The sequence below is a fragment of the Nyctereutes procyonoides genome, unplaced genomic scaffold, assembly GCF_905146905.1.
Source record: "Nyctereutes procyonoides isolate TBG_1078 unplaced genomic scaffold, NYPRO_anot_genome, whole genome shotgun sequence".
NCBI classification, from domain to species: Eukaryota; Metazoa; Chordata; class Mammalia; order Carnivora; family Canidae; genus Nyctereutes; species Nyctereutes procyonoides.
In genome coordinates this window covers 7,371,266-7,385,988 of record NW_026575031.1, presented here as the reverse complement: position 1 = coordinate 7,385,988, position 14,723 = coordinate 7,371,266, and the positions used below count along the sequence as shown (strand labels likewise).

At 38.4% G+C, this 14,723-nt stretch overlaps 1 protein-coding gene across 1 annotated transcript in view; it reads right to left on the bottom strand.

The window, feature by feature from the left end:
* Positions 1-14,723, bottom strand: part of KNL1 (kinetochore scaffold 1) — a 72,021-nt gene that overhangs the window by 14,038 nt on the left and 43,260 nt on the right. Inside the window, exons 11-14 of the mRNA XM_055316813.1 lie at positions 13,141-13,264; positions 12,651-12,718; positions 12,195-12,293; positions 1,401-1,516 (exon numbers count right to left, since the gene is read on the bottom strand). Of these exons, the coding sequence (XP_055172788.1) occupies positions 1,401-1,516; positions 12,195-12,293; positions 12,651-12,718; positions 13,141-13,264 (407 nt within the window). The remainder of the gene's footprint in view (positions 1-1,400; positions 1,517-12,194; positions 12,294-12,650; positions 12,719-13,140; positions 13,265-14,723) is intronic.

Genomic DNA, 14,723 nt, shown 5'->3' with positions numbered 1-14,723 from the left:
GAACCAACAGAGATTTACAGGAATACTTAATTTAATTCTTCCTAGTTCTTTTGTATATTAAAAAAGGGGAATTCATTCAAGAACAGTGATCAGCCTGATTATTTCAATACTTGTAGTACAGTTTAAGAATTTTATGCATCAAAAAAACTTCGCTCACAATCTTAATCAACTTGTTCCAATATGAAAACATGTTGCTATTAAAGAATCCTTAAGGCCTATCAATGCATGCATAGTGATTTTGAATTTGTAACTGCTATTTTAAGTAAAAGTTCCCTATTCAGTCTTATCTCACCTTTACACAAAAGCATTTATAAAAGTAGCAAATTATATATTAGTTTCTTTTTATTAAGAAATTAAAAAAAAAGAAATTTCTATCAGGGTTAGAAGATACTAAATACAGAAACGTCTAAGTGTAAAATCAAACAGTAGAGCACATCTAAACAGACTGCATTGCATGTAAGATCCTACATTATTCAAAATAAAACATTCTAAGACAAATTTTGAGACACTCAACTCTTTTAAACATGAAAATAAAGAAACTTTTCTGTCTTGTTCATTGATGAGCCCCAGTACATAGTACTTAGTACTGGCACATAGTACCTGGCACATAGTAGGCGTCAATATACAGTTGAATGAAAAACCAGAATCAGACGAATCTGTAGTATTATAATTTAACAGCATCTTAAGTTTTTAGTTTTAAAACTACATAGTTCTTTAAAAATCATTTTATTTCTTTTCTGTTTGTTAGATTGGTACAAATTTAGTGGGATAGTTCTAAGTAAGTATGATATAAATATATTTTGGGTTGCAAGTCTAATTATCTGAGGAAGTTTAGATATACCTCATCTGTAAATTAGTACGCAGCATCTACATACACCAAAGCACTGAGCAATATAGTCTGAATAATACCATGTTCTATCATACATCCAAATCAAGGGCAAATGTGATAAAATTATAAACCTAAAGGCAATCTTGATTTCAGGCACTATATTAAATTTCTAGAGGGTATCATCTTCTTTTGAAGATGTTCTTTTGTGATCAATTTATGGTATCATACCCTTATAACCATTTACTGGGGAGATATTTTTGCTATGAGCGGCATGAAAATGTTTTACACACACTATCTCTACTGCTCATTTCTACCTGCTGAGTAGGATTATTATGCCTTATTTATCGATGTTGAAATGAAAGTTAAATGATTTATATAGTTACACAGCTAGTGCTGTTGCCAGGATTGCACTTCAATCTTTTTGCCTACAAAACTGATTTTTTCCATATACCGTATCACACTGCCAACTAATGCCATGAACTTTTTCCTATGCCAGTGTTTTTCTAATTAAAACTTTACCACAAAGATTATACATCCACCCAACAAAGCACACGCAAAAATACTTTCGTACTCTTCAATCTTTTGGCAAAGAGCTTCACAATCTTCTCTATAAATCTGTATCTTGGGTCGGTAAACATACTGACTTAACATCAGGTCTTCCAGAGTAGGTGGTGTGTTTATAGTAAACTGGAAGAAAAAGAAAATCAGTTCCTCAAAACTGGTAGTTTGAAGATAAAACCATGTTTAAGAGCGGTTTCAAATTTCAAAGTGCTTATTTTATAGTTCTACAAAGAAAAATGTGATTATTCTATGAAAATGATACATTGGTAAGCTACTAGTTGGAATGTGAATACAAATGTCTGACATCAAAGTCTATTTCCCACAGATGTGTAGTGGATGTTCCACTCAGATGTGATTGAACAGTAGTTTGAAAATGGTTATGTGTTGTTTTCAGAAAATCGATACCTAAAAGTTCAAACTTACCAGGAACCCTTTCATTAAAAGAAAGAAAGATGTCAGTTTCCTAAGATAATTCTTTTCTATTTCCATTCTCTAGCTGATCCTTACTTCTATCCCAGTTTGAATTCAAACTTTTCTGACATATGTAAAATAAGGCAGTAAAAATTTGGTTATTTATTTTATTTTAAAAAGATTTTATTTATTCATGAGAGACACAGAGAGAGAGAGAGAGAAAGAGAGAGAGAGAGAGGCAGAGACACAGGCAGAGGGAGAAGCAGGCTCCATGCAGGGAGCCTGACGTGGGACTCAATCCTGGGTCTCCAGGATCAGGCCCTGGGCTGAAGGTGGTGCTAAACCCCTGAGCCACCCGGGGTGCTCAAAAAATTTGGTTATTTTATTTTAATTTAATTAATTGATTAATTAATTTTAAATTTGGTTATTTTAAAAAAACATTTTATACCTCTAATCCAATGACTTTTTTTACAATTAAAAAATATTTTATTTATTTATTCATGAGAGAACCAGAGAGAGGCAGAGACACAGGCAGAGGGAGAAGCAGGTTCCTCGTGGGGAGCCTGATGTGGGACTTGATCCCAGGACTCCGGGATCACAACCTGAGCCAAAGGCAGATGCTCAATCTCTGAGCCCCACCTAGGTGCCCCTTTTTTTAAAGATTTTAAGTAATCTCTACACTCAATATGGGGCTCAAACTCACAACCCCAAGACCAAGTCACATGCTCTTCTCACTGGATCAGCCAGATGCCCAAAATCCAATGACTTTTTGATATCCTTTATACAGTACTGAAAAAGCCAAATCAGCTCCTTATATCACATTACATATAAAAACCAAACAAAAATCGCACAACTGCCCATTATTCATAGCCAGTATGGTACAGAATAAGTCATTTTACGACTCCAAGATCTGGTCTCATCTATAAATTGGGCACAATATTGACCAGTCTTTTAAGGGTAAATTTTTTTTTAGGTTACCAAGTCCAGGCCTGATAAATCTAATAAATGTTAGCTTCTTCTCACTCTTTTATTTAATAGATTAAAAGGAAGTAACTGAAGTTTTTTTTTTAAGATTTTATTTATTTTTTCTTGAGAGAGAGAGAGAGAGAGAGAGAGAGAGAGAGGCAGAGACACAGGCAGAAGGAGGAGCAGCCTCCATGTAGGAGCCTGACGCGGGACTCGATCTTGGGTCTCCAGGATCATGCCCTGGGCCGAAGGCAGATGCTAAGCTGCTGAGCCACCCAGACTGCCCCAGTAACTGTCTTTCCTCTATCCCTAACACAGCTAGCAGATGTGCTAATAAAGTATATAAAAGTGATAAAAACAATTATAACTGAAGTTGACTCTCTTTCTTAAAGGCATTTTAAAGGCTAGATTTGTAAGTAAAAATCAAAGCTTATGTACTGATTCAAAAAGAAATGGAAACATTAGAACTCAGATTGTGCTTTTTATTTATTTTTTTAAAGACTTTATTTATTTATTCATGAGAGACACAGAGGGAGGCAGGGACATAGGCAGAGAAAGAAGCAGGCTTGCTGTGGGGACCCTGATGTGGGACTCCATCCCAGGACCCTAGGATCACGTCCTGAATTGAAGGCAGACGCTCAACTGCTGAGCCACCCAGGAGTCCCATATTGTGCTTTTTTTTTTTTTAAAGATTTTATTTATTTATGCATGAGAGAGACAGAGAGAGAGAGAGGCAGAGACACAGGCAGAGGGAGAAGCAGGCTCCATGCAGGTAGCCCAATGTGGGACTTGATCTCAGGACTCTGGGATCATGCCCTGAGCCAAAGACAAGTGCTCAACTGCTGAGCCACTCAGACGTCCCTATATTGTGCTTTTAAAACATGGTTTTTTCACTCAAAGACATCAAGCCTCCTAGGGAAAATGGCTAAATGCCTTCATACAGGAGCCAAATGGTTGGCAAAGAAATATTTCTTTTTATAGAAGTATTTGGACAATAAATGAAAAATAAATGAATAGTTTACAATTACTACTTTACAACTCCTAGTGAATACTAGATCTAGGTAATAATCATCAATGACTATCTGTGCATCATCACCAGACATTATTTCCTGATGGAAGCATGACTTAAAAAACAACTTCTGAATCTGATAAAGCCTATGCCAATCAATAAAAAGTATAAAAGACAGAGAACAGGTTAAAATAAAATCTGGGGGGATCCCTGGGTGGCTCAGCAGTTTAGCGCCTGCCTTCAGCCCAGGGTATGATCCTGGAGTCCCAGGATCAAGTCCCACATCGGGCTCCCTGCATGGAGCCTGCTTCTCCCTCTGCCTGTGTCTCTGCCTCTCTCTCTCTCTCTGTTTCTCTCATGAATAAATAAGTAAAATCTTTAAAATAAATAATAAAATAACATAACATAAAATAAAATCTGGGTGTGCACAATTGACAAAATGCATATTTTGGTAAATTCTACAGAAAAACCTGGTTTCTTCATTAAAAAGAAAAAAAAGGAGAGAGAGATGGAAGGGGACTTTACAATTTAGAAGATGACTAAGAGATAGCAATCAATTAGAATATATTGACCTCATTTGGGTCTTAATGTAGTAAATGGGAAAATAATGCTTAAGACAATCAGGGAGGAGACTTGGATAGCTCAATAAATTGAGTGTCCAACTCTTGATTTCAGCTCAGGTCATGATCTCAAGGGTTGTAAGATCGAGGCCTGAGTCAACTCCACACTGGCAGTGGTGCCTTTAGATTCTCTTTCTTCTCTGGGGTGCCTGGATGGCACAGTCAGTTAAGCCTCAGACTTCTGGTTTCAGCTCAGGTCTTGAACTCAGGGTCATGAGATGGGGCCCACATGGGTTTCATCTGGAGCCTGCTTAAGACTCTCTCCCCTTGTCTCCTACCCTTGCTCATGCTCTCTTTCTCTCTGGAAAAAAAAAAAAAAAAAAAAGGAAAGACAATCTGGGAAATATAAATACTGACTAGTCATTTTTTTTTAAAAAGAAGATTTTATTTATTTATTCATGAGAGACACAGAGAGAGAAAGAGAGAGAAAGAGAGGCAGAGAACAGGCAGAGGGAGAAGCAGGCTCCCTGCCAGGAGCTTGACGTGGGACTCGATCCTGGGGCTCTAGGACCAGGCCCTAGGCTGAAGGCAGCACCAAACCTCCGAGCTACCCGGGCTGCCCTGAATAGTCATTTTAAGGTATGACTGTTATATCTGGATATGTTTTTAAAGTCAATCTTCATCTTTTTATAGGGATACATACTGAAATGCAGATAAATTGATGATGCTTGGGATTTGCTTCAAAATAACCGGGGTGAGGAGTAGGGAAATGTAGAGATAAAACAAAAGTTGATGATGTTTGAGTTGAAAAAGAGTAGGTTCCCTCTCAGACCTTCATAACCACCAGTGAAACACAGGGCCATGCTCCCAGAGGTTCATCAGGACAGCAAGTGTCAATGAGTATCAGGCTTACATACTATGGGTACATACTGGCTGCATCCGCCTATACTGTATGGAATAGCTAGGTTAATTTGCTAAACCTTGAGCCCAGGGCGATGTACACAAGCAATCTTCCTCTCTTCACATATCTATTTTGATTAAGTACCCAATTTATGCACAATCAGTTCTTGGGTATTTCAGGCCTGGCAGGGGTACCTGCAATAAATATTTCTTTGACCTGATTGAGAAGGGTAAGAGTGTAAATTATAGTACTTCTGCCCAAGGCACTCCATGGGCATGTTGACGGTCTTGGGGTACCGCAATAACACCTTTTGCTTGTGATGCCTGCTGAGCTCCTATAACTGCAAATACATATGGGTGCTGTATATGCATCTGTAAGGGGTAGTACATACTTCTCCACTTGCCTCAAGAATACTTTCCCCAGGGGTACCTAGCTGGCTTGGTAAAACATGAGAGTTTTTAACATATGACTCTTGATCTCAGGGGTTGTTGAGTTCAAGCCCAACACTGGGTATAGAGCTTACTTAAAAAAAAAAAAAAAGGGATCCCTGGGTGGCGCAGCGGTTTAGCGCCTGCCTTTGGCCCGGGGCACGATCCTGGAGATCCGGGATCGAATCCCACGTCGGGCTCCCGGTGCATGGAGCCTGCTTCTCCCTCTGCCTGTGTCTCTGCCTCTCTCTCTCACTGTGTGCCTATCATAAATAAATTAAAAAAAAAAAATTAAAAAAAAAAAATTAAAAAAAAAAAAAAAAAAAAAGAATAAAAAGAATATTCTCCCCAGTTCCACCCTAAGAGACTCGCAGTTATCCAAGTCCTGTATCAGATGCCCATAGCTGTGAACTTCATTTTCCATGATCCATATATAATCTATCTTTGGTCTTTCCCTACTTTAGGATCTTTAAATTTCTTTCCTAAGATAGCATAAACTATCTAGATGGGTTTGTTCCCAGATCTATTTCCCTAACACTGACCCTCCTGATCTCTGCAAGGCCTGAGGGCAAAGAAAAAGATTTAGACCCTTAAGTGTTAACTCCTGAGGTATTCTCTCCTTCTTCAACCCTCTCAGCAACTCTCTGTTCCTATCTATCCCTTCTGTTTCTCCCTAGTCCCCTGGTACTTTTTCTGCTTTTCCTAAGGATGCAGACTCTGGATCCACATCTAGGCAGCTTTCCACTCCCCATATAGAGCTGAAGCAAGAAAATTCTGGTGAGAAGGGGCAACTATGGTGATAAGAATAATGATGTTGGGGGACGCTTGGGTGGCCTAGTGGTTGGGCATCTGCCTTTGGCTTGGGGCGTGATCCTGGGGTCCTGGGATCGAGTCCCACATTGGGTTCCCTGCATGGAGCCTGCTTCTCCTCTGCCTAGGTATCTGCCTCTCTCCTTCTCTGTGTCTCTCATGAACAAAAAAATAAAATCTTAAAAAAAAAAAAAAAAAGAATAATGAGGTTGGGGACCCAAAAGATGTGTCCCATATTTCCATTTCCATCTTTGATTTACACTTCACATCTATTATTTTTTTAAATATTTTATTTATTTATTTGAGAGAGAGAGAGAGAGAGAAAGAGAGAATGCTCACACAAGCAGTGAGACGAGCAGAGGAAGAGGGACAAGCAGATTCCCCACTAAGTGGGGAGCCTGACAAAGGGCTTGATCCTTGGACCTGAGATCATGGCCTGAGCTGAAGTCAGATGCTTAACCAACTGAGCCATCCAGGCTCCCCTACACTTCACATTTAGATATACAATACTAAAAAAAAAAAAAAAAAAAAAAAAAAAAAAGATATACAATACTCCTGGAATTGATTTTTTTCTAAACAGCCTTATTTGAGAGTTAATTCACATACCATATAATTCATCCATTTAAGTATACAATTAAATAATTTTTGAAGTATTTTCCTTTTTTAAAAAAATTTTTGAAGTATTTTCACAGGGTTGTGCAACTATCAATCACAACCTAATTTAGAGCATTTTCATCCCCTATTAAAAAACCTGGTACTCATTAGGTGTCACTCTTCATTCTCTTCTACCCCCATCCCAGCCCCAAGTAACTAGTAGTCAGTTCACCTATTGGCTATTATGACCAGTACTCATGTACAACTTTTGTGTGGATGTATATATTCAATTCTCTTGGGAATATACTTAGAAGTAGAACTGCTGAATCATATAATAGCTCTATGTTTAACCTTCTGAGGAAATGCCAAACTGTTTTCCAAAGTGGGTGTGCCATTCCCACCAGTAATGTATGAAAGTCCTAATTTCTTGATATCCTTGCCAACACTTTCTTTTTTTTTTTTTTTTAAGATTTTTCTTTATTTATTCATGAGAGACACAGAAAGAGAGAGGCAGAGACATAGGCAGAGGGAGAAGCAGGCTCCATGCAGGGAGCCCTATGTGGTACTCAATCCTGGAGTCGAGTACCTGAGCCAAAGGCAGATGTGCTTAACTACTGAGTCAGTCACCTAGGCGTCCCTATTTTCTGTCTTTTTTTTTTTTTTTTTTAATTTATTATAGTCACAGAGAGAGAGAGGGGCAGAGACACAGGCAGAGGGAGAAGCAGGCTCCATGCACCGGGAGCCTGACGTGGGATTCGATCCCGGGTCTCCAGGATCGCGCCCTGGGCCAAAGGCAGGCGCCAAACCACTGCGCCACCCAGGGATCCCCTATTTTCTGTCTTTTTGATTGTGGCCATTGTAGTCAGTGTGAAGTAGTAATTCGTTGTGGTTTTATTTATTTATTATTATTTTAAAAGATTCATTTATTTTAGAGAGAGAGAGAGACAGAAAAAAAGAGCACACCTGTCCAAAGGGAGGGACAGAGGGAGAGGGACCAAGAGAGAATCTTAAGCAGACTCCCTGCTGAGTATGGAGCCTGACTTGGTGATCAAGCCTGAGGTCATGACTTGAGCCAAAACCAAGAGTAAGTTGTTCAATGATCTGAGCCACCCAGCTGCCCCGCACTGTAGTTTTACCTTGCATTTCCTTAATGACTAATGACGCTAAACACGTTTTCCTATAATTACTGGCCATTTGTATATGTTCTTCAGAGAAATGTTTATTCAGATCCTTCTGACTATTTTAAGATTTTTTTTTTTTGACAGAGAGAGAATGCACACAAGCCAGGGGAGGGGTGGCAGGCAGAGGGAGAGGGAGAGGGAGAACCAGGCTCCCCAAGGAGCAAGGAACCCAGTGTGGGGCTTGACCCCCAGGACTCTGGGGTCATAACCTGAGCCAAAGGCAGATGCTCAGCCAACTGAGCCACCCAAGTGCCCCCTTTGACTATTTTTTAAGTTGGGTTGTCTTTTTATTATTGAGTTGAAAAAGTTCTTTATATATTTTGGATACAAGTCCTTTATAAAATGTATGATTTGCAAATGCTTCCTCCAATTCTGTGGGTTGTCTTTTCACTTTCTTGATGATACCATTTGTAGCACAGAAGTGTTTTGATTATTTTTTCTGGAAAGAGTGAGTAAGCAGGGGAGAGAAAGAATAAAGAATCTTATGCAGTGGAAGCCGAACATGGGGCTCGATCTCGCAACCCTGAGATCACAAAATCAAGAATCAGATGCCCAATTGACTGAAGCACCCAGGTGCCCCATGTAACACAATTTTTAATTTTGATGAAGACCAATTTCTGTCACTTGTGTTTTTGGTGTTCTATAAAATTGATTTTTGTGTATAATATGAAATATGAGTCAAGGGTCATTTTTTTCCTATGGATATGCAACACTATTTATAGAAAAGACCACTGTTCTGCAGTGGCATCTTTGTCATAAACCAAATGTCCATATTTGTTTTTGTTTTTAAAGATTTTATTTATTTATTTATTCGAGAGAGAGAGAGAGAGAGAGAGAGAGAGAGAGAGAGAGAGAAAGGCACAGACACAGGCAGAGGGAGAAGCAGGCTCCGTGGAGGGAGCCTGATGCGGGATGTGAACCCGGGTCTCCAGGATCACACCCCGGGCTGAAGGCAGTGCTAAACTGCTGAGCCACCAGGGCTGCCCCAAATGTCCATATTTGTGTTGGTCCCTTTCTCCCTCCCTCCCTTCTTTGTTTCTTTTCCCACTCTCCTTCCATTTTATCTCAAAGTTTTTTTTAAAGTAAGCTCTATGCTCAATGTGGGGCTAAAACTTATGATCCTGAAACCAAGTCTCATGTTCTACTGACTTAATCAGCCAGGCATCCCTGTGAAGGTCCATCCTTTAAAAATTAGATAGAACTCATTTGGGGGATGCCTGGGTGGTTCAGTGGTTGAGCGTCTGCCTTTGGCTCAAGACGTGATCCTGGGGTCCTGGTCCCACATCAAGCTTCCCTGCAGGGAGCCTGCTTCTCCCTCTGCCTATGTCTCTGCCTGTCTTTCTGTGTCTCATGAATAAATAAATAAAGTCTTAAAAAAAAAAAAAAACTCATTTGGTTCTAGTGACAATTTTAATGGTAAATTATAAAGTTTTCAATAATAAAAGTTTTCCAGTTTTTAATTTTGGTAATTTATATTTTGCTAAAAAAATAATCTAGGTCTGAAAATTTGTTGTCAGAGTTGATTAATTAAAAAAATTCTTGGGGGGCAGCCCGGGTGGCTCAGTGTTTTAGAGCCGCCTTCAGCCCAGGATGTGATCCTGGGGACCCATGATTGAGTCCCACATTGGGCTCCCTGCATGGAGTCTGCTTCTCCCTCTGCCTCTCTCTATCTCTCATGAATAAATAAATAAAATCTTAAAAAAAAAAAATTCTTGGGACACCTGGGTGGCTCAGCAGTTAAGCACCTGCCTTTGGCTCATGGCATGATCCCATGGTCCTGGGATCGAGTTCAGTGTTGAGCTCCTTGCTGGGAGCCTGCTTCTCCCTCTGTGTGTGTCTCTGCCTCTTTCTCTGTGTCTCTTATGAATGAATAAATAAATTTTTTTTAATTTTTATTTTTATTTGTGATAGTCACAGAGAGAGAGAAAGAGAGAGAGAGAGAGAGGCAGAGATACAGGCAGAGGGAGAAGCAGGCTCCATGCACCGGGAGCCCGACATGGGACTCGATCCCGGGTCTCCAGGATCGCGCCCTGGGCCAAAGGCAGGTGCCAAACCGCTGCGCCACCCAGGGATCCCCAATAAATAAAATCTTTAAAAAAATTCTTTAAAACTCTGAACATGTCTTCTTTCTTTTTTTTTTTTTTTAAGATTTTATTTATTCATTCATGAGAGACACAGAGAGAGAGGCAGAAACACACGCAGAGGGAGAAGCAGGCTCCCAGTGGGGAAACCGACACAGGACTCGATCCCAGGACCCCGGGATCACGACCTGAGCCAAAGACAGATGCTTAACAACAGAGCCACCAGGTGTCCCACATGTCTTCTTTCTTAACCGTCAATATTTTAACCTTCTGTTTTTTAAATTAGGCTCTTTAAGGGTTTTCTTATTTTTTTTTTACATTTTATTTAAATATTTTATTTAGGGATCCCTGGGTGGCTCAGCGGTTTGGCGCCTGCCTTTGGCCCGGGGCGCGATCCTGGAGACCCGGGATCGAATCCCATATCGGGCTCCCAGTGCATGGAGCCTGCTTCTCCCTCTGCCTGTGTCTCTGCCTCTCTCTCTCTCTCTCTGTGACTATCATAAATAAATAAAAAAAAATTAAAAAAAATAAATATTTTATTTACCAAAAGTCTAATTTTTGCTGTATGTTCCATAAGGTTTGGTATTATATATCCTCCTTTACTTTGGTTTCTTGTTTTTTTTTTTTTTCCTAAGATTTTGTTTATTATTCATGAGAGACACACAGAGAGAGAGTCAGAGAGAGAAGCAGGCTCCATGCAGGGAGCCTGATGTGGGACTCAATCCTGGGACTCCAGGATCACGCCCTGGGTTGAAGGCAGACAGACGTCCAACCACTGAGCCACCCAGGCATCCCGTTTACTTTGTTTTCTTAACATTCTTGATTAAGACTGTTATCTGATCTCAGAAGTGTATTTCTCAATTTCCAAGAAGCTAAGAATGTTTTAGTCCTTTTATTAGTTCTAATTTTATTGGATTAAGATCAGATGATATTGTCCATCAAATCTCTCATTTTTTTTCAATTAGTTAATATTTTCTTTGTGGCCAAGGGCATAACTAATTTTTGTAAATGTTCGACAGACTTAAGATATTCCTATTAAGTGACTCAAATTTTTCTATTAATCTTTTGAATTGAGTTTGTGTAATTCAAATATTATGTAATCTTATTATGATTCTGAAAAATGTTTACTAAAAACTTCTGCTGGGGTACCCGGGTATCTGCCTTCTGTTCAGGTCATGATCTGGGATAGAGCCCATATTGGGCTTCCTCCTCAGTAGGGAGTCTGCTTCTCCCTCTTCCTCTGTGTGCTCTCTCTGTCTTGCTCAAACTCTCTCTCAAATAAATAAATTGCAAGGAATGAGAAAAAAATAAAATGTCACCTTATCAAAAATCTATAATATTAAAAAAAAAACATCAATTTTCTGTTTTTAAGTAGGCTCCATGTTGAAGCCCCAACGCAAAGCTTAAACTCATAACCCTGATATCAAGAACTGAGCTGCGATCAAGAGTCATTTAGCCAACTGAGCCACCTAGGCAACCCCTCCTAAACCCAATTTTTATGCTAATCACAATGTATTTACTGTAGAAAAACTTTCTTTTCCTTTTTTAAAATTTTTTAAAGATTTATATATTTATTCAGAGAGACAGAGAGAGAGAGAGAGAGGCAGAGACACAGGCAGAGGGAGAACCAGGCTCCTTGCAGGGAGCCTGATGTGGGACTGGATCCCAGGATCATGACCTAGGCCAAAGGCAGATGCTCAACCGATGAGCCACCCAGGCATCCCTAGAAAAACTTTCTGTAGGAAAAAATGCTTCCTTAGATTCTTTTTCTATTTTTGAATAACACTTGTTTTGATACAGTTTGATAAACAAGTAAAATACATTTTAACTGAGATAACTATTTTGCCAAGAAATTGCACTTACTTTGGCTGGGAGATTGCTCTGTCGGGGTTTCTGTATCAAAATGTGGACCTGAAGAAGTATAAAGAACTCCTTTATTGTAATTTTCCCATCTTTGAGTTTCTGAGGAGAGAAAAAAGTTTGCACAATTTTCAAAGTGAGCTCATTTTGTTTCTAAATAGCTCATAGTATTTTGCATATATTTGTGGAAATATCCAAATATTTGTAAGGTATACACGAACAGATTTTTATCTAATATTATTTCTTAAGGTTATTCAGTAACAAAAGAATTGATAAACAACAAAACATAGATCTTCTAACTGTGATTTCTAATCCATATGATTAATTACCATGCTGGGTTCTGAACAAAAAAAATCTAATTTTCTGTATAGATGAAACATCATAATTTAAAAAAAATTAAAAAGTGAAAACTAAAAAGGAAATATAGTTGCATTAGAAATGAGAAATAGTTTGACATACCTCCTTCAAGCTCTCTTCACAAATAGTGTCTCTGAGAAACTGTGATTCCATTTGACTATTGTGCTGTGCTAGAAGTAAGGTAAATTCAGGCAATAAACTAATCAAAAATAAACTGTAAGCTTAATTTTAATTATCATTCAGGCTTTTGTGCAGTTCATGATCTTGTAGCTAGATCTTTTTGGGAAAAGTCATTTATAGGGCAGATTATGCTACCGTTTTAAGGTCCCATTTAATATTTCTTTACTAATTATAAGCTTCTTAAGGAAATTACCCTTTATGGTCTTAAGAACATTACCCTTTATGCTCTATCATTTCTCAATTTATTAAAATAATTAAGAATTAAAAATAAATTAAAATTATTTTACTTGTCAACAATGTATAACTCCCAAAAAGCTTACATAAATTTCAAATATTTCCTGAACTGAAATACATTTATTACTAGTCAAGTAAGCAGATGACTTCTATTATTTAGCTTTCATAAAGATCTTACTGCTGAAGTCCAGAGAGGTCCCATCAGCCTTTATCGAATCCAGAGAACTGCTGCAACTAGATGGGGTTCTGCTCAGGCTGTCAGCATTTTTATCTATATCCCCTTCAGCATGGTGATCAAAAATCTGAAATAATTAAGGAACATTATCAGCCTAAAGTTACGACTCTTTATACTTACAATAACTGTTTGTTGAACACTAACAAATACTACTTCAACATAAAATTTATCTATAATTTATATGAAACCCCTTAGTAACAAACTAGAATAGTAACAAGCAACTTATTAGGCCTTTATTTTTTGTTTTTAAAGATTTTATTTATTTATTCGTAAGAGACAAAGAGAGAGAGGGGCAGATACATAGGCAGAGAGAGAATCAGGCTCCATGTAGGGAGCCTGATGTGGGACTTGATCCTGGGACTCCAGGATCATGCCCTGGGCCGAAGGCAGGCGCTCAACTGCTGAGCCACCCAGGTATTCCAACTTATTAGGCCTTTAAAGTTTCAAATAATTTTATTTTAATTTTCTTTAAAAGTTTATTTATTTTTCTTAGTAATCTCTACACCCAACCTGGAGTTCAAGCTCATAACCCTGACATTAAGGGTTACATGCTCCTGTGACAGGGCCACTCTAGGTGCCTCTAGAATTAAAAATAATTTTATTTAAGAATATATAGAAATCAGCTTGTACATTATACAATATGAGCAAATTGTTTCTCAGATGTCTAAGTTAAAGCCAGATCCTAAAAAAAAAAAAAAAAAAGCCAGATCCTATGAGCTGACAAATGTTGACCTACTCAATTTCAACTACTAGCCACCAGGGTCAGGGCTACCACACTGAAATAAACCAGCACAGAATATTGGCTATTCAAGGGACTTGTGATAGAACACAAAGAAACTTATTTCCAGGATTTAGTACTTCTTTCCCCAGATGACCAAGATACTTTTGGCTGATGTCAAATAAGTGATATGCTGCTTTTACCATTTTAACCATTTGACTTTACAGCCTTAAATGCCATTTTCATCTACCTATTTATGCATTTTTTTGAGGACAATATATCCCTTATCTAAATGTTAGAATGTACTCTCCCTAGAAAAGATTTTTCTATAAATTCCCACTGATGAATTCCCAGCACCTAAACAGTACTCAGGACACAGGGGATATTCAATATCTACTGAACAAAAAATATTCATTTTCATAAAGTCTGTTCAGTTATAAATTTTTTAAAAAGATTTTATTTATTCATGAGAGAGACAGGCAGAGACACAGGCAAAGGAGAAATAGGTTCCATGCAGGAAGCCCGATGCAGGACTTGATCCTGGGACCCCAGGATCACACCCTGAGGCAAAGGCAGCCGCTCAAATGCTGACTTACCCCAGTGTCCCAATTATAAATTTTTTTTTAAATCACTGATACTACTGTCTCAAAACTTCACAGATGAACCATTTCCTCAGGACCTCATCTTATAGAACTACTGAAATACTTTTCTAAGCTTACTTGTCTTAGTTTTTTTTTTTAATATGTTTTTTAAAGATTTTATTTATTTATTCATGAGAGACACAGAGGGAGAGAGAGGCACAGACACA